General features: G+C 43.3%; 1 protein-coding gene across 1 annotated transcript in view; it reads right to left on the reverse strand.

The window, feature by feature from the left end:
• The window catches only part of PAH (phenylalanine hydroxylase), a 90,505-nt gene that overhangs the window by 54,312 nt on the left and 10,931 nt on the right, over nt 1-25,262 (reverse strand). Inside the window, exon 3 of the mRNA XM_061417111.1 lies at nt 11,106-11,289. Within this exon, the coding sequence (XP_061273095.1) occupies nt 11,106-11,289 (184 nt within the window). The remainder of the gene's footprint in view (nt 1-11,105; nt 11,290-25,262) is intronic.

The following is a 25,262-nucleotide window of genomic DNA, read 5'->3' on the forward strand; positions in this document are numbered from 1 at the left end:
CTTAGAATAAAGTGAGGGTGGGGACCCTTGATTTTAGATTTCTGTTCTCCCATCTAGAGAGAGGGAGGAAATAACAAACTAAGACAGGAATATAGAGGGGCTGATAGAAAATCCCTAGGACAGCCCCAGGTCTTCCTCACCTTCCATCAGGCACCCTGGCTTTAGAAGTGGTAGCTTTTTAACATGCAAGTTCTAGGTTCTTCCAAGACCCCTTCCTTTTCCCTTTCTCTTCTTCAGTGATGGTCACAGGCCTCTCCCCTCCCAACCAGACTCACTCACAAAGCTGGGAATAGAGACTGACCCCAGCGACCCAGGCTTCTGTTTGGAAAAGTGAAATCAGATTAGCTCATTAATGACCTTTGCAAATACCTCCGTGGTGGGCTGGCCTCTGTGAGCCCCTCCACGGCCTCACAGGCGGCGGGGCTCAGTGGTTAATGAATGACTCAGGCAGGCTGATGCAACAGAGGGCCTCTGTGAAGCCAGAGGCATCCGGGGTGGGGTGAGGGGGGCAGATCATTAATAAATATTGATTTGGCTCCAAGGGAAGCAGCCCACGGGAGAGCTGGCCCTGGACACCCACGTTGTAGTCTCATTAAGTCGGGGTCAACTGCTCAGCCCGGACGCCGAGGAGCGGCTGGTTCAGGGGTGCTCCTGAGCAAAAAGCATCACCACCACCACCACCACCACTCCACCCCCACAGGCCTGGCTGGAGCCTGCTTCCTGGCCAGGAAGATTTATAGCAGTTCAAGGTGCAGGTTGAATCCCATCTGACCCCCTCCCTCCACCAGATGCTCACCAGCCCCAGGGTGTAGCCAGCAAGGCACCCAGGCTTGCCCCAGACTTCTGCCTCCAGCCTGTCTCAGGGAGAGCAATAAATCCTCAGCTTCCAAGGCCCAAAATAGAAGGGTGTTCACTGCCCTGCCCGCCCCCCGCCCCCTTCCGAGGCTCCTGGATGTCTTTTCTGAGGCCATGGCCTCCAGCCCAGCAGAGAAGCCTTCACCAAACTAACCCCAACAGAGCTGGTGTGCCCACCTCCTGAAGGATGAATGCCTTTGAGGGCATTAGGTTTCTCCTTTAAGGAGCTTCCATTTTCTTTCTGAAGAAGGAACACTCTCTGTGAAGGTCTTGGCAAGAATGGGTGAGCCAAATGCGGATGATGGTGCCAAGCCAGTTCCCTCCTCCTGGACCAAACGGAAGCATGGTGGAGGCAGGGCTCACTTATGAGAGTGAAACCAGGTGGGTAAAAGGCATCTACCAGGAAGTAAAGACTGAAAAGGTGTCAAAATGAATAAATAGATGGAATGAGTGAGAGATGCCAGTGAATGATGAACAAAGAAAAGGGCGTGTATTCCAATCACCAATCTAAACTGGAACTATCCTCCCTACAGCCATTTTAAGATGTCACTTATCTTATTAACTTACTTATTGATGGGAATGTTCACTATGTTCCCAAATACTGAATTCCACATTGCAGTGAGATCTGATTACCAGCTACTTGCCTCTGGAGTTATGGTCAACCTACATTGGCTCAAACAGAATGTATCTAAAGCCTCTTCCATATAATGTCTGTCTCCCCACAGGAGCCCCTCCCCAACCCTTGCTCCCCTCTCCCCACCATGCTCAAGACTGGCTTCAGTGTAGATCCTTGGTGTGCCTGGCAAACAGCCACTCCCCTATCCCTACACAGACATGGCTGAACAGCAGCCTCCTAGACCATAAGACACATGAGTCAAGACACCACACGTGACTGATTTTCCCTAATGCATCCCTCCATGTGGCTGCCGCTGAATGGGTATTCAATATATATGAGTTGTATGGATGAACGATCCACTGAATTGGGGCATAAATGTGAATGAATGACAAGAAGGTGGTAAAGCAGACTCTGAGTTTGGAGAAGATATAAAAGAAAAAGGAAGAAAACCCCAATCGTCAGAATTTTAATAAGTAAGACCCATGTGATTTAGCAAATATGAAGGAGAGAGAGGATTCCAGGGAGAAAAATGCTGTCAAATGTTACAAATATTTCAAAGAGGAAGATGACAAAAAAGAGGCTACTGCTTTTGGTAATGAATGTTGTCAGAAGGATGAGGAAGAAGAGAAGGGAAAAAAGAAAAGGAGGGAAGAAAAGAACAAAGAGGAAAAAGCAAGAAATCTGAATGTGAAACTGGCCTTCCATCTCCTGCTGCTGCTGCTAAGTCGCTTCAGTCGTGTCTGACTCTGTGCGACCCCAAAGACGGCAGCCCACCACCAGTGCTATTTCCAGTATAACACAGAGTCACGTGCATAATATCAAACACCCAAGCTATGTTCACAGGAAGTCATCTTTGTGAATGAGAGATCATTCCCAGGGGCCCTCACATCATCCCACACAGGAAGCTGACTCCCTGGCTTCTGGTGGGGCCAGCCCCAGTGAAAGAGTGGCTGCCACCAACTCTCTATTTGTTATTAGCCTGGTGAGTGTCCACCCCAAGGAGCTGGTGGTAGCAAATAGCCTGATACTAAGCTGCAGTTGCTTCCCTGATGGGTCAATGGTAAAGAATCTGCCTGCCAGTGCAGGAGACATGGGTTCCATTTCTGGGTCAGGAAGATCCCCTGGAGAAAGAAATCCAGTACTGCTTGTGGAATCCCATGGACAGAGGAGACTGGCAGGCTACAGTCCATGGGGTTGCAGAGGGTCATACATGACTTAGTGTCTGAACAACAGCAACAGACCATAAAGCTCCCCCCTTACTAAGGCTTAAGGATATCTAAGATCAAGGGCCTCTTCAACTCAAGCAAGTTCAACGCAATCCATCAAACATCCTAACATACAGAGTATTTTGCATGATGCCCTTGTGAGACCCAGAAAGTGACAGAGTGAATCTCAGCTCTATTTTACAGATGAGGAAGAAGAGGTAATGAGGTATCCCAGCTGGCAGGAAGTCAGATGAGATCAAGCCTAGCTGGCATTGTACAGAATAGGAATTCATATCCTGGCTCTTGACTCTTTTCAAGTAGTTGCTCTTTTTTACTTGCTATGCTGCTCCCTCAACTCAGCATCAATGGCAAATTGACATTCCATAATAAGCATTTCATATTCTCTTATTACCTCTTTCAATTGAGGGAACACATCTGTACAGAGAAAAAGGGTGTTCTTAGTCTAATTCTTTGTAATCTTCACCATCTTTTGGATTGATCCAAATAGCACATCATGGTAGCCTTTCTTTATCAAAGATCAGGACTTTGGAGGTTCTGACTCTGTCTCCACCATGAGATTCACTGGGGATCCTTAGAAAAGACTAGGCATGAGTTTCCTGACCTTTTTGCATGGATCCTTTATGCCAGGCACATTGTACAATCATATCACAGAATTTACACAACTGCATTGTCACCTTGCTTATTTAACTTATATGCAGAGTACATCATGAGAAATGCTGGGCTGGAAGAAGCACAAGCTGGAATCAAGATTGCCAGGAGAAATATCAATAACCTCAGATATGCAGATGACACCACCCTTATGGCAGAAAGTGAAGAGGAACTAAAAAGCCTCTTGATGAAGATGAAAGAGGAGAGTGAAAAAGTTGGCTTAAAGCTCAACATTCAGAAAACGAAGATCATGGCATCTGGTCTCATCACTTCATGGGAAATAGATGGGCAAACAGTGGAAACAGTGTCAGACTTTATTTTTCTGGGCTCCAAAATCACTGCAGATGGTGATTGCAGCCATGAAATTAAAAGATGCTTACTCCTTGGAAGGAAAGTTATGACCAACCTAGATAGCATATTCAAAAGCAGAGACATTACTTTGCCAACAAAGGTCTGTCTAGTCAAGGCTATGGTTTTTCCAGTGGTCACGTATGGATGTGAGAGTTGGACTGTGAAGAAAGCTGAGCACTGAAGAATTGATGCTTTTGAACTGTGGTGTTGGAGAAGACTCTTGAGAGTCCCTTGGACTGCAAGGAGATCCAACCAGTCCATTCTGAAGGAGATCAGCCCTGGGATTTCTTTGGAAGGAATGATGCTAAAGCTGATACTCCAGTACTTTGGCTACCTCATGCGAAGAGTTGACTCATTGGAAAAGACTCTGATGCTGGGAGGGATTGGGGGCAGGAGGAGAAGGGGACGACAGAGGATGAGGTGGCTGGATGGCATCACTGACTCGATGGACATGAGTCTGAGTGAACTCTGGGAGTTGGTGATGGACAGGGAGGCCTGGCGTGCTGCGATTCATGGGGTTGCAAAGAGTTGGACACGACTGAGCGACTGAACTGAACTGAACTGGCACAGAGGTATCTTCATTTTACAGACAAGAAAAGCTAGGCCTACAGAGGGCAAGCAACTTGGCCATAAAACTACAGCCCAGGAATTGAACTGGAAAAATGAAGACTCCAAAATCCACACTGCCATTCAAGTGTACCTCTGCCTCATTTCCTAATATGGAGAATAAAAATCACGTTATCTGCTTACTCTGGCCAGTTGAGTTGCAAAGCTTCAGTGAGACAACCTAAGGGGAAAATATTTTGGATTTGGCCCACAAATAAGGAATTCCTGTTAGAATGAAAGCCTGCTTATAATCTTATAATGTTCCTCAGCCTGAAGCCCTGGAACCTAGGAAGCAGACTGACCTCAGAAACCGCATTTACTCAGGATCTTCCCTCACCATGAATAGACATGCTTCTGACAGCTTACAAGAGGGCAAACCCTAGGCCAGCCTCCAGCTTCAGGGTTGCTGCCACCTCTTCACAAACAGGTTTGTCCTCTTAGCTGTGGGCATGCTTGTCACGATGAGGCAGGCTACTGAAACAAAAGTCCCATCCCCAGCTGCCAGAGGACTTAGAGCGATGTTGCCACAGGTAGCAAGCATCTAGGTAGACTGGAAAAGGCTGTCAATCAATCCTGTATGTCTTTATGAACATGCAGATCCCAGGTCTCCAGCAGACCCAGGTCCATGGGCATCCCCGGCCCTGAGACACACGTGGGGCCAAGTGAAATGAAAGGGAGGAGGTTCCGAAGTGAGAGGGAGATAAAGGGAAGATGATGGAAATGGAAGAGTAGAGCAGAGGAAGAGCCAGAGGAAAGGCAGGTGCAGGTGGTAGAAATGGAGAAATATCCTGACCATCTGGAGCCCCCTCCTGCCCTAAGCAGCTTCTCTCTACAGGATCTCAACTCTTTGAGAACCATGACCCCTTTGAAAATCCTCTCTCCTAAAATCCTCTCTCCTAAAATATATGCAAGCAGGTACAATTCTGCCCACAATCCCAGGGGCTATTCAGACTCCTCTAAGGAACCCTACCCTTCTTCCTCCCATGATGGATCTGAAACTTCAGCCTTATCAGCCTTTCACAGCAGTGATGTTGAAGCAGAAAAGAGAAAAACTCAAGTGGGCTGGGAGGGGAGAGGGGCAAAGAAGAGTAAGGGAATAAATATAATGTATAAGAAGGAGGCAATAAATATAATGTTATTTTGTCTTCTGCAATAATTTTTCCATCATTGCTTCAGGAATTAATCCAAATAAAAAAGACAAAATCATAAGCACCTCCAGGCTAGATAGGTAGTAGATAGATGAATAAGTAAATAAATAGCCTTTCTACTCCACACAGAAAATATAGTTGTCCTGGCAATCTGGACGTGCTTTGTTTCCACACCAAGACTCCTATAGTGACCCCAGTTTGAACAAAATCTACCCAATTGCTCTTGGAAAATAACTCTCAAGTCCAATTGCTCTTGGAAAATAACTCCAAACAGATAAATTTCTCAAAAGGTGATGATCCTACACCTCTGTCTAGCCAAGACATTTTGTCCATCTGCTTCTCTTGGCTGCAATCTGGCTCCATGTAGGAATTTTACATCCCCCCCGCCCCACCAGCTAAATGTAATGTCATGCAAAAGATTGAAAGAGAAAGGTAAAAGGATTAGTAGACTAATCGATGGAAGATATTAACACTCTTTCATGTTGGGTTGAAGAAGGATTTGAGGTCATCAGGAGACAGGGGAACAGGAGAATAGACCTCAAGTATTCAAAAGACTCTATGGATTAAAATCCTATTAAATTCCTATCAGCCAAGAGCCATTTGAGAAGGTTGGGGTTTCTTTAACTTGTCACCATAATTAGCCTTCCCTTAAGCTGTTTTGGGTGGGGAACTTTAGCAATTAAGAAACTGAAAACTTTCATTTTCTAGCACCCATACGGCCTTTTGAATGGTTTAACAACTAGAATGGAAAGTGATTTAGCCCAATTGATTTGAGGGGTTCAGATCTCCCCCTCCTTCAGCCTGTTGTCAGACTCACCCCTGAGATCTGAGCCCCTCAGTAGAAAGGGCACTTTGTTGAATGAAAGAATCAAAGGTTCAGATCTATGAAGATGCTTTCTTCTCCTAATCATCCTCCCATGGAGTTTGACGGAAAGAACAATTCTGCAAAGGGATGGCTGTTTCCCCTAAAAAAAAAAAAAAAAAATCTGTTTCTGGGCCCAGACTCCAGTTCACAAAAACTAACCCAGAAACCCAAAGGGCTATGTCTTTCAGCAGGTGCAAGGGTCAGGAAACCATGCCAGGGAAGGGCAACCAATATGGGCTGGGGTAAAGAACCATCCAAAGAAACAAGGGTCCTGAGACACATAGTGTTTTGGAGGGTTAGTCTGAGCAGTGTTTTCCTCACTAGGTAAAATATCAACCCAATGTTAAACATCAATACCCTGCCACTTTGGGCCCTACCAGGGAAACAGACCTGTGTCACGTTCTACCTCTGATGAGCCCAACATTGATGATGCGGTGCCTCGATGTCAGAGTGTGGGCTTCCTCACTTTCACACTTGCTGGGTCCTCAGAGTTAAGGTGGAACTGAGGCCGAATTCTACCAGCCATGTCTCCATCACAGCACCCACCCCTCTTCTGCATTCACTCGGCTGCCCAGCTGCCCTTATCAGCCTGTGAGCTCCCTAAGGACAGGCCCTGCCAGCTCTCTCTCTCCCTCTGGCTCCAAACACGGTGCTCGGCATAGAGCGGTGCTCGACACCTGCTTGCCCACAACTGCACAGAATTCACTCTGTGCCTGAAGACAAGTTGTGGCCTCTGATTTTAACAGATGAAAAATTAAGAAGGATGTTGGGCTGCATGACCTCTGAGGTCATTTTCCAGTTCCCAGAACCTCTGAAAATGTAGTTGTGTACCGGCTGGCTTTTCATGGCTCCTATGCTCAAGTCATTATTTATAATAATGATGATAACACAAGAATAGCGAACCTCTATTAAGCCCTTAAATGTACTCTGGGCTGTCCTCAGTACACCACTGGTGTTATCTCATTAATCTTGCAAGACAGAGGCTTCTTACTTGAATTCTATACAGTGATAAACTATGATGATCAATAATCTGCCCCAAATCACACCAAGTGGATGTCCTGGTTCCGGAGCCTGGGCTCCTAACTGCTCTTCCACATCTGCTTTCTGAGCCTCCAGTTCAGGCTGCCAGCCCTTCAGCTGATCTATGTACATCTTCCCTGCCTCCCTGAGGGTCTGCCTGCTTGCCTGTCAATTGCTTTGAATTTCTACCCCAGGGCCCCAGCTGGCCCGGCCTCCACCTGCTCCCAGCAGAGGCAGAGCTCGCCCCAGGATCCGGCAGGCCCTTTGCCCTGAGGGCCTGAGACTCCTGTTGGGAGCAGGTGGCCGGAAAAGCAAGAGAAGGAGGTCATCAGAGAAGCAGCTCACTCAGAAGGTAGAAGAAGAAGGGAAGCCGATAGGGTTAATTTGAGGAGGAATGCCAAGTGCCCCGCTCCCCACCAGTGATCAGAGCCTGCATGCATGGCTGCCACTCTCAGCAAGGGCAGACACCCAGGATGGACTTCCTGGTCTTGGTTACAGCCACAGAGAGCAAGGGCAGGAAGAGAAGAGATCCCCTGGGATAGCTTCAGAGGAGTCTTTTAGAAAATGTTTCGATTCGGAACGGCTTCGGCGGCCAAAGCGGCGAGGGCCGGAGGCGGCGGGCGGGATGAGCGCGACGCCCGGCGGAGGGGTACGGACGCTGCGGGTGCCCGGCCGCCACGGCTACGCCGCCGAGTTCTCCCCGTATCTGCCAGGCCGACTGGCCTGCGCCGCCTCGCAGCACTACGGCATCGCGGGCAGTGGAACTCTGCTAATATTGGATCAAAATGAATCTGGGCTTAGGCTTTTTAGAAGCTTTAAAAAAAAAAAAGAAAATGTTTCAATGGCCTATGTGGGGCAGGGGGGTGGGGGGAGGAGTGTGCAGTCTTATGTCTCATTTAAAATCCCATGGACGGAGGAGCCTGGTAGGCTGCAGTCCATGGGGTCGCGAAGAGTCGGACACGACTGAGCGACTTCACTTTCACTTTTCACTTTCATGCATTGGAGAAGGAAATGGCAACCCACTCCAGTGTTCTTGCCTGGAGAATCCCAGGGACGGGGGACCCTGGTGGGCTGCCGTCTATGGGGTCGCAGAGTCGGACACGACTGAAGCGACTTAGCAGCAGCAGCAGCAGTAATTATTAACATGTTAACTTCAACTGCGAAGCCTGAAATCCTCTTGAGCTAGTCTTTAATGTTGTGGCCAAAAAAAAGCTTTTGATTTTAGATTTTACAATAGAAAAAATTTTTTGATTATATAGGAAAAAATAGTTCATCTCAGCAATCACTTCTAAGTAGTGACCCAAATGAGTTGAAAACTTTGAAAACAGAAAAACCTGAATATGAATATTTAACAGCCTCATCCATAATTGCCAAAATTTAGAAGCAACCAAAATATCAATCAATAGATTGAGCAAAATGGATAAATGAGATGCGGTACATCTATACAATGGAACATTTTTCAGTGATTACCAAAAAATGAGCTATCAAGTCGCAAAAAGGCATGAAGGAAACCTGCTAAATGAAACAAACAAACAAAAAAAACCAGTCTAAAAGGATGTAGGGACATCCCTGGTGGTCCAGTGGTTAAGATTCTGCCTTGCAATGCACAGGACACAGGTTCAATTCCTGTTCGGGGAACTAAGATCCCACAAGTTTCAGAGCAACTAAGCCTCATGCCACAACTAGAGAGTCTGCAACCAAAGATCCCACATAACGTAACTAAGACCTAACACGGCCAAATAAATAAATATTTTAAAAAAGCATATATAGTCTGTGGTTCCATATTCATACAGCATAACATTCTGGAAAAGTCAAAATCACGGAGACAGTAAAAAGATGGGTGGTTGCCAGGGAGAAAGGGGAAGGAGAGAGGGATGAGCATGTGGAGCACAGCGCATTTTGAGAGCACTGAAACCATTCTGTATGACATGAAATAGCAAACACGTGACATTATGTATTTGTCAAAATCAACAGAACTATACAACGCAAAGCATTATCCCTAATGGAAACTCTGGTCTTTAGTTATTAGTCATCTATTAGCACAGCTCATCAGTTCAACAACCACCACATACTATCATTTACCCAGCTGGGCACTGTTTTAAGCACTGACTATGCAAGATCTCATTTAATCCTCACAGAAGTCCTATGAAAAATAGAGGTCAGGGCTGTTAAAGAGACTTGTCAAGGGTCTCAAAGCCAATAAGTGGAAAAAGCAGGGCTTGAACCGAAGCCTCTCCAAGGCCAAGCCCATGCAATTCCTACACTCTATTGCCCTAACTCCTCTCCAGGGCAATATTTTGTAATAGGGAAGAACAAATATGACTCCATATTAGATGTTTCTGTTATTTTAACCTTTGTGCTCTGCTGCCAGTGGTTAATTACACTGGCTCGCCACCTTTTGTAAAAGAATGTTGCCTAGAACTTAAAATATACAGAATAGCCCATTCTCAGGACTCAGGCCTTTATACATATATGAATAAAAAGTTGCAAAACAGAGAATAACATTTGTTTTGTTGGAGATTCACAGGAACATCATAACCTGACCTACAGGGACACCTATAAGAACAAAGGATTCCTGCACCAAGACGTTTACAATAGACAACTAACTTCTCTTTTTAACATAAAAATATAATTCGGGCTATTTTTAGTAAAATAGCCCAAATTCTGACTGGAGTAAGATGGTTCTTTGAGACATCAGTCTGCCATCTTCTCAGTCTGCTGGCTTTCTGAATAAAGTCACTATTCCTTGTCCCCAAGAACTTGTCTCCTGATTTACTGGTCCATCGTGTGACAGAGCAGAACCAGTTTCGATTCGGTAGCAATTTCAGTAAGTAAACAAGTGGGCAGAGCAAGTCTTGACAATTACTCTATTTAGTCATTCATGCACAAATAATTGCTGAGAGCTATGTAACTCTAAGGATATTAATGTAGGTAAGAGACTCTCCCTGCCTACAAGGAGCTTGTAATCTAGTGGAAGAGACAATGAAAGTCCTAAGAACAAGGAATCAAAGAGCTCCAGCTCATGAGAAGCACATGGGGAGAGACCATGAGACGCAACAGAGATTACTAAAGAATTTGTCCTGACACCATATTTAAATAGAAAGCACCCTGGACACCCTAACCATCCTACCTCTAAGCCATGAGATGAGATTTCTGCCTTGTAACTGTCACCCTACATAAAGCTACACACAGGCTTTATAGAATTGACCTTTTAAATCTCAAAAATTTTCATTTTACAGAGGAAACTGAGGCAGAGAAATTTTGAGAGCATAAAAATCCACCAATGAAAAATGTATAAAAATTGCAGTAGAAGGCAACTAAAGACAACTAATATAAGAAACAGCTATTTTGAGGAAGGGGGAAAGGAACAGCTATTAAATGTCTAACTATGACAGGCACTATTCTGCATCCCTAAACTACATCCTCTCACTAAATCCTGGTCTTTCATGGTTGAGATTACCTTTGACATTATTCTTTTTTAAGTTTTTTTCATGTGATTGCACAGAGTCAGACACAACTTTGAAGCAACCTAGCACGAGCATGATTTTTAAAATCTTTATTGAATTTGTTTCAATATTGTTTCTGTTTTACGTTTTGGTTTCTTGGCCTCAAGGCATATGAGATCGCCGCTTCCCAGCCAGGGATGGAACCGGCACCCCCTACATTGGAAGGCAATGTCCTACCACTGGGCTCCCAGGCAAGTCCTTCTCTGCCGTTATTTTATGGTGAGGATGTAGAGCTATTTACCTTGTGAAATTCCTGCCTCTCACCTGTGTCTTTCTTCTTATCCCGGGAGAGCTCGTGCACAGTGGCACCAATGTCATGTCTCAAGATCTTGATGATGTTTGCCAGGGCAGGCACGCTGCGTTGATCCAGATTGGTGAAAAATTCATACTCGTCTTTCCTTAAACGTGAAGGTCTTGATTCAATGTGGGTCAGGTTTATATCATTCTCCTAGAAAAGAGAAGTTAAGGGAGTATGAAGGGGACAGTAACCGGAATTGACACAGACCAAACGCAAAACCAGAGCAAACACAACGAAATGTGGAGAAGTGAGGAAGAAGAGGTCTCTTTTTTTTTTCTTTCTTCCTTTTTTTGTCCAATATAAGAGTAGAAGAAAGCCTTTAACACAGAAAAAGTTGTTTACTTTTTCTTCTGCAAAACCAAATAACAAACCAAATGTTGGGGAAATAGTTCAAATGTCACAGAATTTAATCATGTGGAAATCTGCTCAAGGCCTAGAATTGCAAACATAAGATTTCAGTTTGGTACACAGAAGCAACACTATTCTGCTTGGATAGAGTCCACAAGAGTCAGGCTTATTGGGTTTAAATCAAGGTTCTTAACTATGTCAGCTATGAGACCTTAGAAAATGTACTTTTATATTTCTAACCATCAGTTTCTCCATCTGTAATTTTGTGGGTAGTTGTGGTGCTTGGTCACTCAGTCGTGTCCGACTCTTTGCCACCCCATGGACTGCAGTCTGCCAGGCTTCTATGCCCAGGGGATTCTCCAGGCAAGAATAGTGGAGTGGGCTGCCATGCCCTTCTCCAGGTATTCATGGTACCTGGTTCATGAATTTGTAGGAAACACTGGATGAGACGATACATACAGACTGTCAGGTACCTAAAACATGCTCAGTTAAAATTTTATTTTATCCAGTACAAATACCACTCATATTTTTATATAATTACTTTTCATTCCAGTTATGCTACAAACGTATATGTAGCACCTTCCAGGCACTGGTCACTTTCTAAGTGGCTGCGATACAGTAGTGAACAAAACAAAGATATTTTCCTTTAATAGAGTTTACATTCAAGTTTTGAAGATACAAACAACAAACAAAAAAGATAACTGATTTATGTATTATAATGATAAAGCCTAGGGAAAAATACAATGCAGAGCAGGGTGAAGGGAACAGGCAGTCTTGGAGTGCAACGGGGCAGTTTGCAGTATTTAATAGAATGGACACATGAAGTCTCATTGAGAAGGGAAGACTCATGTGCATTTAATGCCACAAATAATAATCACTTAATACAGCTTCTCAACTACAATGTCTCTAGCTGGTGATACTTTAGCCCTTATTGAGTTCATCAGTAAAAAAAGAGTCACTTACTTAAACTGGCCCTCAAATTTTAATGTGTGGTTTTCATTATTACTTATTCAAAACTCTGATTTCATTGACAGTGTTGTTCTTTGTGAAGAAAATCAAGGACTATCCTCTTTATTAATTTTTCTTTAAAAGAGGATTTCTCCAAACATTAAAATGGACAAAATGTACCCAGAAAAAAATGCTTAACTTGAATAATTCTATAATTGCAAAGAAATGAAATTCATCAACCTTAGAGTTCAAGAAGTGCATCTTTTTCCTCGATGGTTAGTGGCACATGGTTGAAGAGCGCATGGATAATTACAGTAATGATACTTAAATACAGTAATGATATTCAAATAATACCACTTTACAGTTTCAAATTATCTTCTGTGACCTTCTCAAGAATCCTTTGTAGAGGTTAAGGAAGATGTGAAGAACGAAATTAGAGACAAAGATGCTTTGTTAAAAGGGGCCAGAGAGGAAGCTGCTGTGTAACAGAGGGAGCTCAGCTCGGTGCTCTGTGATGACCCAGATGGCTGGGATGGGGGATGCTGGGTAGCAGGGAGGTCCAAAAGGGAGGGGATATATGTATACATAGAGCTGATTCACTGCATTGGACAGCAGAAACTAATACAACATTGTAAAGCAATTAGTGTTGTTTAGTCGCTAAGTAATGTCCAACTCTTTTGCAACCCCACGGACTATAGCCCGCCAGGCTCCTCTGTCCATGAGATTCTCCAGGTAAGAATACTCGATTGGGTTGCAATTTCCTTCTCCAGGGGGATCTTCCCAACCCAGGGACGGAACTCGGGTCTCTGGCATTGTAGGCAGATTCTTACCATCTGAGCCACCAGGGAAGCCACTTGGGAAGCCCAAAGCAATTACACACCTATTTAAAAAAAAAAGTGGCTGGAGAGAGAAGCTCATTTTCTCTAACCTCAGACATTGGTCTTTTAACCACACACCCTGTCCTGCCAGGGATATGATGAGCATCCCACAAATACCAGGTCTCATCATTCTTATTACTATTATGCCACGTCCCTCAAAGTGAAAACACTATGGGAGTAAACACAATAAGAAGCAATCCTACACAGGCCTGCTTCCTGCTCCTTCTTCCCCATAATTCTCAGGGGTACATGATGAAGCCATTATACATGGGCACCAGCTGCAGAAGAACATACCCCTGACCAGGTAACCCAATGTGGGGACTCCTGACCAGAGACAGAGAAGATCACGTGGAGGAAGGAAGAGCAGATAGCAGTTGCTCTAAAGCTTTCTTTGCAAATAGAGGTGACTTTCTAATGAAAACAAAGAGCAATGTCATCCATCTTGGCTCTGGATGAAAGCAAATGGTTAAGCTCTGCCTATTGACCTAAGCTGAAACTTTAAAAGAAGTTTAAAGTAACTTTAAACTTTAACCAATTCCTGCTTTGTTAAGAGCAGAGAAAAAACAGCAAAGCCAAGAAATAGGAGTGGATGCACCTTGGCCATGTTCATTTGTGGAACAGCAAGGGAGGCCGGGTGGTATAGGAGGTGGGAAGGGGTGTAGAGTGAAAAAAAAATTTTAAAGGCTGGAAGGCAGAAACTACACTGATTGAGTTTCCCCACTTCTATCCCACCCCTCGTAACACAACACCACTTCCCAGGGAGAAGCCTCTCACCTTGGAAACAGCCAGAAGACAGCGTATGCTGTATATACACTACCATGAGTAAAACAGATAGCTGGTAGGAAGCTTCTGTACAGCACAGAGAGCTCAGCTCAGTGCTCTGTGATGACCGAGAGGGGTGGGATGGAAGGGAGGGAAGGAGGGGGAGCCTCAAGAGGAAGGGATGTACGTATACTTCCAGCTGATTCACTTCATTGCGCAGCAGAAACAAAAACACTGCAAAGCAATTTTGCTCCAATTTAAAAAAATAAAAACAATGTATGCCCCATGACTCAGTTTTTATAATTCTAGAGACCTAACTTATGGGAGAACTTTTTACCAAATTTGTAACCCGACTACATAATAGTGGGATATAAGATGGACTGTAGTCTATAATCATTCACTGGAGACCCTGAAACCATTAAAAACAAAGTGCCAGTAAGCACTCCCACAGTGATGGTCTCCAGTGATGAGTTTGAGCAAACTCCAGGAGACAGTGAAGAACAGGGAAGTCGCCCGTGAGGTCACAAAGAGTTGGACATGACTTAGCGACTGAACAACTCCACTGATGGGCCTCAAGGTGTTTTTGTCTCTATTTTCTTTTTGATCACAGTTCAACTTTTCGAAAGACAATATTTATTACTAAAATTTAACTTTCTCTTTTAAATGACAGACCCTTGGGAAAATACTTATGATGGATATAGGTATGTGATAGATAATTAAAATATGTTTTAAAACTTCTGTCCAACACAAGGAAAAAAGGCTAGAATGAAAGGCATCATGATGTTATGACAAGATTATGTGTAACTTCCATTTATTTGCCAACAGTTTCATACTATTACCCATGCAACGAAAATTAAAATATATCTTTTTTTAATATAAATTTATTTTGATTGGAGTCTAATTACTTTACAATATTGTATTGGTTTTGCCATACATTGACATGAATCTGCCACAGGTGTACACATGTTCCCCATCCTGAAACCCCCTCCCACCTCCCTCCCTATACCATGCCTCTGGGTCATCCCAATGCACCAGCCCCAAGCGTCCTGCATCATGCATCGAACCTGGACTGGCGATTCGTTTCACATATGATAATATACATGTTTCAATACCATTCTCCCAAATCATCCCACCCTCACCCTCTCCCACAGAGTCCAAAAGACTGTTCTATACATCTGTGTCTCTTTTGCTGTCTCTTATACAGGGTTATCGTTACTATCTTTCTAAATTCCATATATATGCGTTAGATGCTAAAGCTGAAACTCCAGTACTTTGGCCACCTCATGCGAAGAGTTGACTCCTTGGAAAAGACTCTGATGCTGGGAGGGATTGGGGGCAAGAGGAGAAGGGGATGACAGAGGATGAGATGGCTGGATGGCATTACTGACTCAATGGACGTGAGTCTGAGTGAACTCCGGGAGTTGGTGATGGACAGGGAGGCCTGGTGTGCTGCAATTCGTGGGGTCGCAAAGAGTCAGACACGACTGAGTGAATGAACTGAACTGAACTGATACTGCATTGGTGTTTTTCTTTCTGGCTTACTTCACTCTGTATAATAGGCTCCAGTTTCATCCACGTATCTTTTTAATGTGAGTGAAATTTCTGGCTAAGATCACCCAGCTAAATTCTTCAGATGATTTCTTTCCCATTTGAATCAATTAGCTCTCTAGCTTAGCATGCAATTTCCTTAGTGGTGTTTCTCTGGTTTAATAGTGTGGATCCTTAGATACCAATAATTTTGGTTGCTAAGAAATGCTTTAGAAATGAACCTCCAAATCTGAATATGATCATAGTTACCTTTTAAGAAGTGAATTTTTATTATCATTTATTTGGCCATGCCACATGGCATTTGGAATCATAGTTCCCCAACAGGGATTGAATCCATACCCCCTGCAGTGGAAGCACAGAGTCTTAACCACCGGACAGCCAGGCAAGTCCCTGAATTTGTATTTTCAAACGAGGGCTCTATTCAAGTTAAAAATTGACCCATGCACACTCATCACATCTTCGTGGACATTTTGGCACAGGCAAGAAAAGTTAGAGTTCAACACTGCAAAGACAATTTCACAATTTGCCCAGTAGTTAATTTCTGCATACAAGAAGGCCGAGCAACAACCTGATGACTCAGGACTCTTGAACAGAGTGTGGGGTCCAGAAAAAAGCAAAGTGAAAAGAATGGTCTATTTTAACAAGGGTTGACCAGAAACCCTTTTGTGCTCCCATCCATGAGGAAAATCTTCCTAAAGGGGGATTCATCACAAGTAGATGAAATACAGAATGAATATGATGAAATGTGAAAAATGGATTCGTGCTTCTGGACCTTTTCTTGAACTCAAGCTCCTTCCTCTCCTCTTCCACTTCATTTCTCAAGGAAAGAATGATAACGCAAAAGGTGCGGGCTTTGGGACTAATCTGAGTTCAAATTCTGTTCTGTACTCACTACCTTTGGATACATTAGTTAGACATTATGAACTTTTATTTTCCATGTTTAATATAAAAATCATATTATCTGGCAGCTTAATGAGCATTAGCAAGAGAGAAAGCACCTTGCACCATTGTGGCTTCAATCACAGTTACTCAGTAAGAAGTCAGTATGCCCTACCTTTCTCAACCTGGCACAGATATTATTCTCCTGGAAACTGAAACACATTAAGTTGACGAGTCACTTCCCCTTTAATATTTGCTGTACTTTAAGCTCTTCTCAGATTTTTCCCTGAAAGTATGTTTCCAAAAGGGGAATGAAATGCTGAGCATATTTTCAGATGAGATTAGACTGGAAAAGGGGAGCTTCTTGAGTTCTTGGACCTCCTACAGGCTGTTGCCTTGGCATAAGCTCAAATGAAGTTATGTCCTTGTCGGTTTCAGAGCTTTCTGGGGTGGGAGGCAACATCAAAGACAGTCACAGATGATGGTCCACATCACTGGTCTCAGGTAAACAGACAGGAGCCTTTCATAACTCATTCAATCCAACACCTCCCTGGTGCCAGGGCTTAAGCACTGGGCTATAAGAGCAGACAAAGCAGGAAAAATCCCTGCCCTCCTGGAGCTTACATTCTGGAAGGAAGACACAAATAATAACTATGATAAATAAATAAAATATACAGTCTTCAGATGGAACATACAAAAATAAGCAGGGAAGAGGGACAGACTATTCCAGAGGTTCAATCGAGGTGCCATTTTAAACAATGGGGTCATGAAATCCCCCAAAAATAAACAGGTGACATGGAGGTCTAGACCTAAAATCAGTGAGGAAGCAAGTCATAAGGGAACAGCAAGTGGAAGGGTGCTGGGGTCAGCCATTTCACAGTATGACTGAAGACCATCAGTGAGGCCAGTGTGACAGGCGCAGATGAGCAGGGGGCAGGGGGCAGTAGGCCACGAGGCAGAGAAGCAGCCAAGAGTAACCTAACGGCCATCATCTTAACTTTTTCACTTGGAGTGACATTAAGAAGCTGTGTATAAAATAGATAAACAACAAGGACCTACTGTAAGCAAAGGGAACTCTACTCAATATTCTGTAATAACCTATAAAGGTAAAGTATCTGAAAAAGGCTTCCCTGATAGCTCAGTTGGTAAAGAATCTGCCTGCAATGCAGGACACCCTGGTTCAATTCTTGGGTCAGGAAGATCCACTGGAGATGGGATAGGCTACCCACTCCAACATTCTTGGGCTTCCCTTGTGGCTCAGCTGGTAAAGAATCTGCCTGCAATGGGGGAGACCTGGGTTTGATCCCTGGATTGAGAAGATCCCTTGGAGAAGGGAAAGGCTACCCACTCCAGTATTCTGGCCTGGAGAATTCCATGGACTGTATAGTCCATGGGGTCTCAAAGAGTCAGACACAACCGAGAGACTTTCACTTTCATCTGAAAAAAGAATGAATATATGTATATGTATTGTATATGTATATGTAACTTAAATCCTTTGCTGTGCACCTGAAACTAACACAACATTGTAAATCAACTATGATGCTGCTGCTGCTGCTGCGTCGCTTTAGTCGTGTCTGACTGTGTGACCCCATAGACGGCAGCCTACCAGGCTCATCCGTCCCTGGGATTCCCCAGGCAAGAATACTGGAGTGGGTCATTTCCTTCTCCAATGCATGAAATTGAAAAGTGAAAGTGAAGTCGCTCAGTCGTGCCCGACTCTTAGCAACCCCATGGACTGCAGCCTACCAGGCCTCAATCCATGGGATTTTCCAGGCAAGAGTACTGGAGTGGGTTGCCATTGTGCTATGAGAGGTAGTACGGCAGAGGGAGAGAGAGATTTTGACTCATGTTTTCAATGAAGCACTCTGGCAGGTATTTTAAGGATAGACTGGGGACTTCCTGGTGATCCAGTGGTTAGGACTCTGCACTTCCACTGCAGAGGGCATAGGTTCGATCACTGGTTAGAGAACTGAGATCCCACAAACCGTGGGGCACAAAAAAAGAAGAAAGACTGCAATGGGGCAAAAGCAGAAACAGTCTGGGGATGGCCACAACATCTGGGGTGAGAAATAACAGTTAGAAAAATAGAGAAGTCTCACAGAGGTACAGGCAGGGCTTCTTGTGTATTTTACTGATCTCTTCTTGTCAGAGGTCCAGTAACAGCCCCAGCTGACTAAGAGTCTAAAAATTAAACCTACTGGGCTAAATAGGAAACCAAAAACATTCAGAAAAACAGGAGCAGCACAATTATTAAAGTCTAGAGTGAGCTCAAGACCTTCCCCAACTCCACGCTAGAGGCGCGTTCTCAGGCAGGTTCAAGTTAACTTTCAGGATTCACCCCCTGGAAACCATCCTTTAGGATCCCACTCTCGCCTCCCCTGGGAGTATCTCTGTTGTCAGTTCCTGGTCTTCCCCTCCCTTGGTCTTGTCCCTCTTTGTTGGGTTATTTCTTCCCCATCTTCCCCTCCATGTGGTTGGAACTGTGTCCGTTTCAGAGGGAACCCCTTTCCTGGGGAAGAAACGGGCTAGCAGCTTAATCCAGGCTCTTCTCAAGGCTTTACAGGAAAGAGCTGTCCTGTCCCAGGTTCCCCTTTCTACCCCCACTTTTTTTTTTGGCACCGAAGAGATAAAATCGAAATGGTCCGGTGGCCTGTTTCAGTCCAAGCTATCCATGAGCAATCACAACCCACGTACCATCAATGGACCACAGCACTCCGTCTACATTTTCACAACGTGGGACTGAACTTTATGATGAAAGTGTAGAAAGTCAGCTTCATGCTACTGTTTCTCAAATATGCCTGGTTTTGAACAGGTAAACAGCTGAAAACAGTGCCAGTTTTCCATTTGAGGTTCCTCTATTCAATAACTGGATCATCAAACCCATCAAAATGTTTGAGGCAGAACCATCTGCATGGACACACAAGAGAAGCAAGCTAAAGACCCATCAATAAGAAATAAAGTATAGTCATACAATGGAAAATAGAGAGGGGAAAAAATGAATGAGCAGAAATAGATGCACAAATCTCAAAAACAATGTCCCCCTTCTTCTCCCCAAAAAGAAAACTGCAGACAGACTATTACAATATGACTCCAATCTTATGAAGATTAAAAGCTTACAGGGTAAACAACAAGGTCCTGTATAGCACAAGGAATTATATATAATATCTTGTGATAAACCATTATGGAAAAGAATATGAAGTCTATATACGTAAAGTATATATGTTCATATACAAATGAATTGCTTTGCTGTATACCAGAAATTAATACAGCATTGTAAATCAACTTTACTTCAAAAAAGCAAAACTTGCAAGACTATGCCATATATCCTAATGGATATCTTTATATAACAAAGTCTTAAAAGATGCATGGGAATAATATGTATCAAATTCAGATTAATAGCTACTTCTGAGGAGGGAGGTACATGGGGAAGGGGTACCCAGGGATTTAAGTCATTCCTGTAATGATTTACTGCTTAAACAGGAAGTGAGTTACATGGATATTCTTTATACTATTATCTATATTTGGGGGTTTAAATAAGATGAAAAAGTCATCTGGGTTGTAAGAACTTTTCCCCAGTGAAACACAATGCTCTTCTTATTTTGATTAAAGATGGAGTGTTCCCTGTAAACATGTTACTGCCACAACTGCTCTGCACCAAGGTGAAAAGGATAAAAGGAACCCTCGTGATTCAGTCTTGATGCTGTCCTGCTCACCAGACCCAGGAGTCACAGGCAGGACCTAAAGTCCAAACTTGAGAGTAGTAAACATCTTATTATCTGCCAAACCTCTCCTCTGCAACCCCGCTTCTGTTCCCAGGAACACTGAGGTTGGTGGATGGTAAAGGATTCAAGGATTCCATGACCTGGCCATGCGTTTATTCTCTCCCCTCAAGTCATTTGTCTCTTCATTCTGGAATTTACTCCCCCATTTACCTCACTAGTCAGTCCTTTAGGTTTCAGCTTAATTATGTCTGCAAGAAACTTCTTAACAAATTTTTCCCCCAGCCTAGATTAAGAATGCTCATGGAAGCCTGAGCTTCTCCACGTTCTGCAGATGCAGAGAATGACTGCTTCACTCATCCCAGTCTCCTCAACACCTATATATGGTCTGATAACAGCTGATACTCACAGAAGGTTAATGGAATGCATGAATGAGACAGTATGAGCTGATTGAGTATCTTATGAGGGTGGGATGTGGGTCATCTGGGCAGAGAGGGAACACAGAAAGTGACTGTGACAAATACAGACTGTACTTGTAAACATTTAGACTGTAAACACATATATAGATTTGTTTTAAAATCTACTGTGAAAATGGAGGGTGAACTTGGAAGGATTTTCTAGCTCTAAGAGTCTAGCCCTGGGCAGCTTGCTTAGTCTGAACCTGTGTGTCTCCATCAGTTAAATGATGACAACTGAGCACACTCATCATGCACTTCAGAGCTCTGTATATGCGCCTGATGGCTTATTCCCGTCCTTAGGGAATTCGAGGTAAAATGATTAGTGGGGTTCTGGCAGAGGAAGGGAGACCTCTTCTCTGCAACTTCCCCCAGGAGTTTGATTCTAATTTTATAGCCCATTACTAAGCCACTTGCAATAAAGGCTCTCAGGAGACTATTTTTCTAAGTAGGCTCAGGACATGAGAGAGTAGAAGCTAAAAATAAAGAGAACTTTGGAAAATGCAGAGAATTGAAAGATCAATGTACTGAGGACAGTGGGATTTTTGGGGGTTAGCAGACAGAGGTTTGAGTATGTTCCTAATTGTTTGGCCCCAATCCACGAAACCATCTGCCTCACTGCCTCCATCACCACACAACCAATGCGTGTAAACACCATACCTCTGTATCTCCAATGCAAATATCAAGCCTATTGCATTCTTTTTTTTTGAGTTAATGAACCTCTATTTATTTTTGTATTATTATTTTTTTTAATTGGAGGATAATTGCTTTATAATGTTGTATTGGCTTTTGCTATAAAATACGAATCAGCTAGTGAGTATATGGATCGAACCTAGGTCTCTCACATTGTAGACAGATGCTTTACTGTCTGAACCACCAGGGAAGTCCAATATATATCAGATCAGATCAGATCAGCCACTCAGTCGTGTCCAACTCTTTGCGACCCCATGAATCGCAGCACGCCAGGCCTCCCTGTCCGTTACCAACTCCCAGAGTTCACTCAGACTCATGTCCATCGAGTCAGTGATGCCATCCAGCCATCTCATCCTCTGTCGTCCCCCTCTCCTCTTGCCCCCAATCCCTCCCAGCATCCGAGTCTTTTCCAATGAGTCAACTCTTCGCATGAGATGGCCAAAGTACTGGAGTCTCAGCATTAGCATCATTCCTTCCAAAGAAATCCCAGGGCTGATCTCCTTCAGAATGGACTGGTTGGATCTCCTTGCAGTCTAAGGGACTCTCAAGAGTCTTCTCCAACACCACAGTTCAAAGCATCAATTCTTCAGCGCTCAGCCTTCTTCACAGTCCAACTCTCACATCCATACGTGACCAATGGAAAAACCATAGCCTTGACTAGACGAACCTTTGTTGGCAAAGTAATGTCTCTGCTTTTGAATATGCTATCTAGGTTGGTCATAACCTTCCTTCCAAGGAGTAAGCGTCTTTTAATTTCATGGCTGCAGTCACCATCTGCAGTGATTTTGGAGCCCAGAAAAATAAAGTCTGACACTGTTTCCACTGTTTCCCCATCTATTTCCCATGAAGTGGTGGGACCGAATGCCATGATCTTTGTTTTCTGAATGTTGAGCTTTAAGCCAACTTTTTCACTCTCCACTTTCACTTTCATCAAGAGGCTTTTTAGTTCCTCTTCACTTTCTGCCATAAGGGTGGTGTCATCTGCATATCTGAGGTTATTGATATTTCTCCTGGCAATCTTGATTCCAGCTTGTGTTTTTTCCAGTCCAGAGTTTCTCATGATGTAGTCTGCATAGAAGTTAAATAAGCAGGGTGACAATATACAGCCTTGATGTACTCCTTTTCCTATTTGGAACCAGTCTGTTGTTCCATGTTCAGTTCTAACTGTTGCTTCCTGACCTGCATACAAATTTCTCAAGAGGCAGATCAGGTGGTCTGGTATTCCCATCTCTTGAAGAATTTTCCACAGTTTATTGTGATCCACACAGTCAAAGGCTTTGGCATAGTCAATAAAGCAGAAATAGATGTTTTTCTGGAACTCTCTTGCTTTTTCCATGATCCAGCGGATGTTGGCAATTTGATCTCTGGTTCCTCTGCCTTTTCTAAGACCAGCTTGAACATCAGGAAGTTCACGGTTCACATATTGTGAAGCCTGGCTTGGAGAATTTTGAGCATTACTTTACTAGCGTATCAGATGAGTGCAATTGTATGGTAGTTTGAGCATTCTTTGGCATTGCCTTTCTTTGGGATTGGAATGAAAACTGACCTTTTCCAGTCCTGTGGCCACTGCTGAGTTTTCCAAATTTGCTGGCATATTGAGTGCAGCACTTTCACAGCATCATCTTTCAGGATTTGGAATAGCTCAACTGGAATTCCATCACCTCCACTAGCTTTGTTTGTAGTGATGCTTTCTAAGGCCCGCTTGACTTCACATTCCAGGATGTCTGACTCTAGGTCAGTGATCACACCATTGTGATTATCGGGGTCATTAAGATCTTTTTTGTACAGTTCTTCTGTGTATTCTTGCCACCTCTTCTTAATATCTTCTGCTTTTGTTAGGTCCATACCATTTCTGTCCTTTATCGAGCCCATCTTTGCATGAAATGTTCCTTTGGTATCTCTGATTTTCTTGAAGAGATCTCTAGTCTTTCCCATTCTGTTGTTATCCTCTATTTCTTTGCATTAATCGCTGAAGAAGGCTTTCTTATCTCTTCTTGCTATTCTTTGGAACTCTGTATTCAGATGTTTATATCTTTCCTTTTCTCCTTTGCTTTTTGCTTCTCTTCTTTTCACAGCTATTTGTAAGGCCTCCCCAGACAGCCATTTTGCTTTTTTGCTTTCTTTTCCATGGAGATGGTCTTGATCCCCGTCTCCTGTATAATGTTACGAACCTCATTCCATAGTTCATCAGGCACTCTATCAGATCTAGGCCCTTAAATCTATTTCTCACTTCCAATATATATATATAGATAGATAGATAGATAGATAGATAGATAGATATAGATATATCCCCTCTCTCTTGAGCCTCCCTCCCACCGCCACCCATCCCACCTCTTCAGGTTTGCATTGCATTCTGATGTTGTTACTAGCTGAGGTCTAATAGACCATGAGCCCACTGGCAGGCAGTATCACTACTTAGTGGGATGATGACTTTGGTGTTAATCAGCTATGGAAAAGACAGTCATGCTCATTAAGGATGGAGGTGACTACAAGAGTACCTAGCAAGGTACTCACAGGTACAGGTGATTCCGCCATATAACATTTCTCCTCCATTGCCAATTTTGGAGGAACTAGAATGGATTTTTCCTTTGTCTTTATTAAGGAAAGGTAAGATTATTTATACCATAATTTTTGCATTGATTCTGCCCTGCCTTTTACTAGCTGTTTTGATAGTAATAATGCTTGAAATCAATGTCTTCCAGTTCTCTTCTACAGTAGAGATGATGCCTTTAAGTGATTTGAAATATGCTCCCTGTAATTTCATGCTTTGTCCTTTTGCCTGTGAAGTAACAAAAAATAAGCAGTATTCTTCTGTCTGACTCTTTTTGACCTCATGGACTGTAGCCCGCCAGGCTCCACTGTCCATGGAATTCTCCGGGCAAGAATACTGGAGTGGGTAGCCATTCCCTTCTGCAGAGGATCTTCCCCACCCAGGGATCAAACCCAGGTGTCCCACATTACAAGCAGATTCTTTACCATCTGAATCACCAGGGAAGCCCCATTCTTTTTCCATGATGGCACTTCAAATATTTGAATGAAACTATTGTTTCCTTACCCCATAATCCCTTTTCAAGTCAATTAACCTTAATCTTAATCCTTTAGCTATCTGTCACAGAGCTAAGAATGTAAGTCTCTGATGCTCCATGACTCTCCAAAATGATACTGCATAGAAATAATGAGAGCAAACATTTATTGAGCTCTTACTATGTGACAGATACTATCATTAAGTACTTTGCCTGTATTAATTCATTTAATTTTCACAACAGCCCTACAAAAAAATCTTATTACCTTCAGTTTAAACATGAGGAAACTAAGTCACCAAGAGGATAAATAACTTTCCTAAGGTTACCCAGTTCACAGGTGGCACAACTGGATTTTCAACCCAAACAGTTTGGTTCCAGACAACATAGTCTGAATCCCAATGCTGTGGGTCCCAAATCTCACTCATAACTGAGAGTCTGGAGCTCCTAACTCTATAATAGCATAAGTTCAATGGGATACTAGTGCCTGCAAAACGGTAATGTGTCTTTCTTGAACAAGGTTCCATGGTCAAAAACATTTGGGAAATGCTGAGTAAGGTAACACTGAATAAGTTTCCACTCTGCAGGGCTTTCCAAACTCTTTAATATTTTCACAAGCATGAGGGGTCTCCAAAATCTAGATGCAGAATTTTCCAACCTTATTTAACCTTGGAACTCTCATCTAATAAAACACCTAATAATATGTGGCATTTGATAGACTATTGTTTAGGAAATACTGCCCTAAAGTGTAGTTTAGATTCATCCTTATTTTCTTTTTCTTTTTTCTGGCAGAAAATGATTTCATTTTATATGATCCAGAAGTTTAGCATCATCTACACAATATAAATGGCTTCCCCACAGGCTCAGCAATAA

Source organism: Bos javanicus, chromosome 5, assembly GCF_032452875.1.
Source record: "Bos javanicus breed banteng chromosome 5, ARS-OSU_banteng_1.0, whole genome shotgun sequence".
NCBI lineage: Eukaryota > Metazoa > Chordata > Mammalia > Artiodactyla > Bovidae > Bos > Bos javanicus.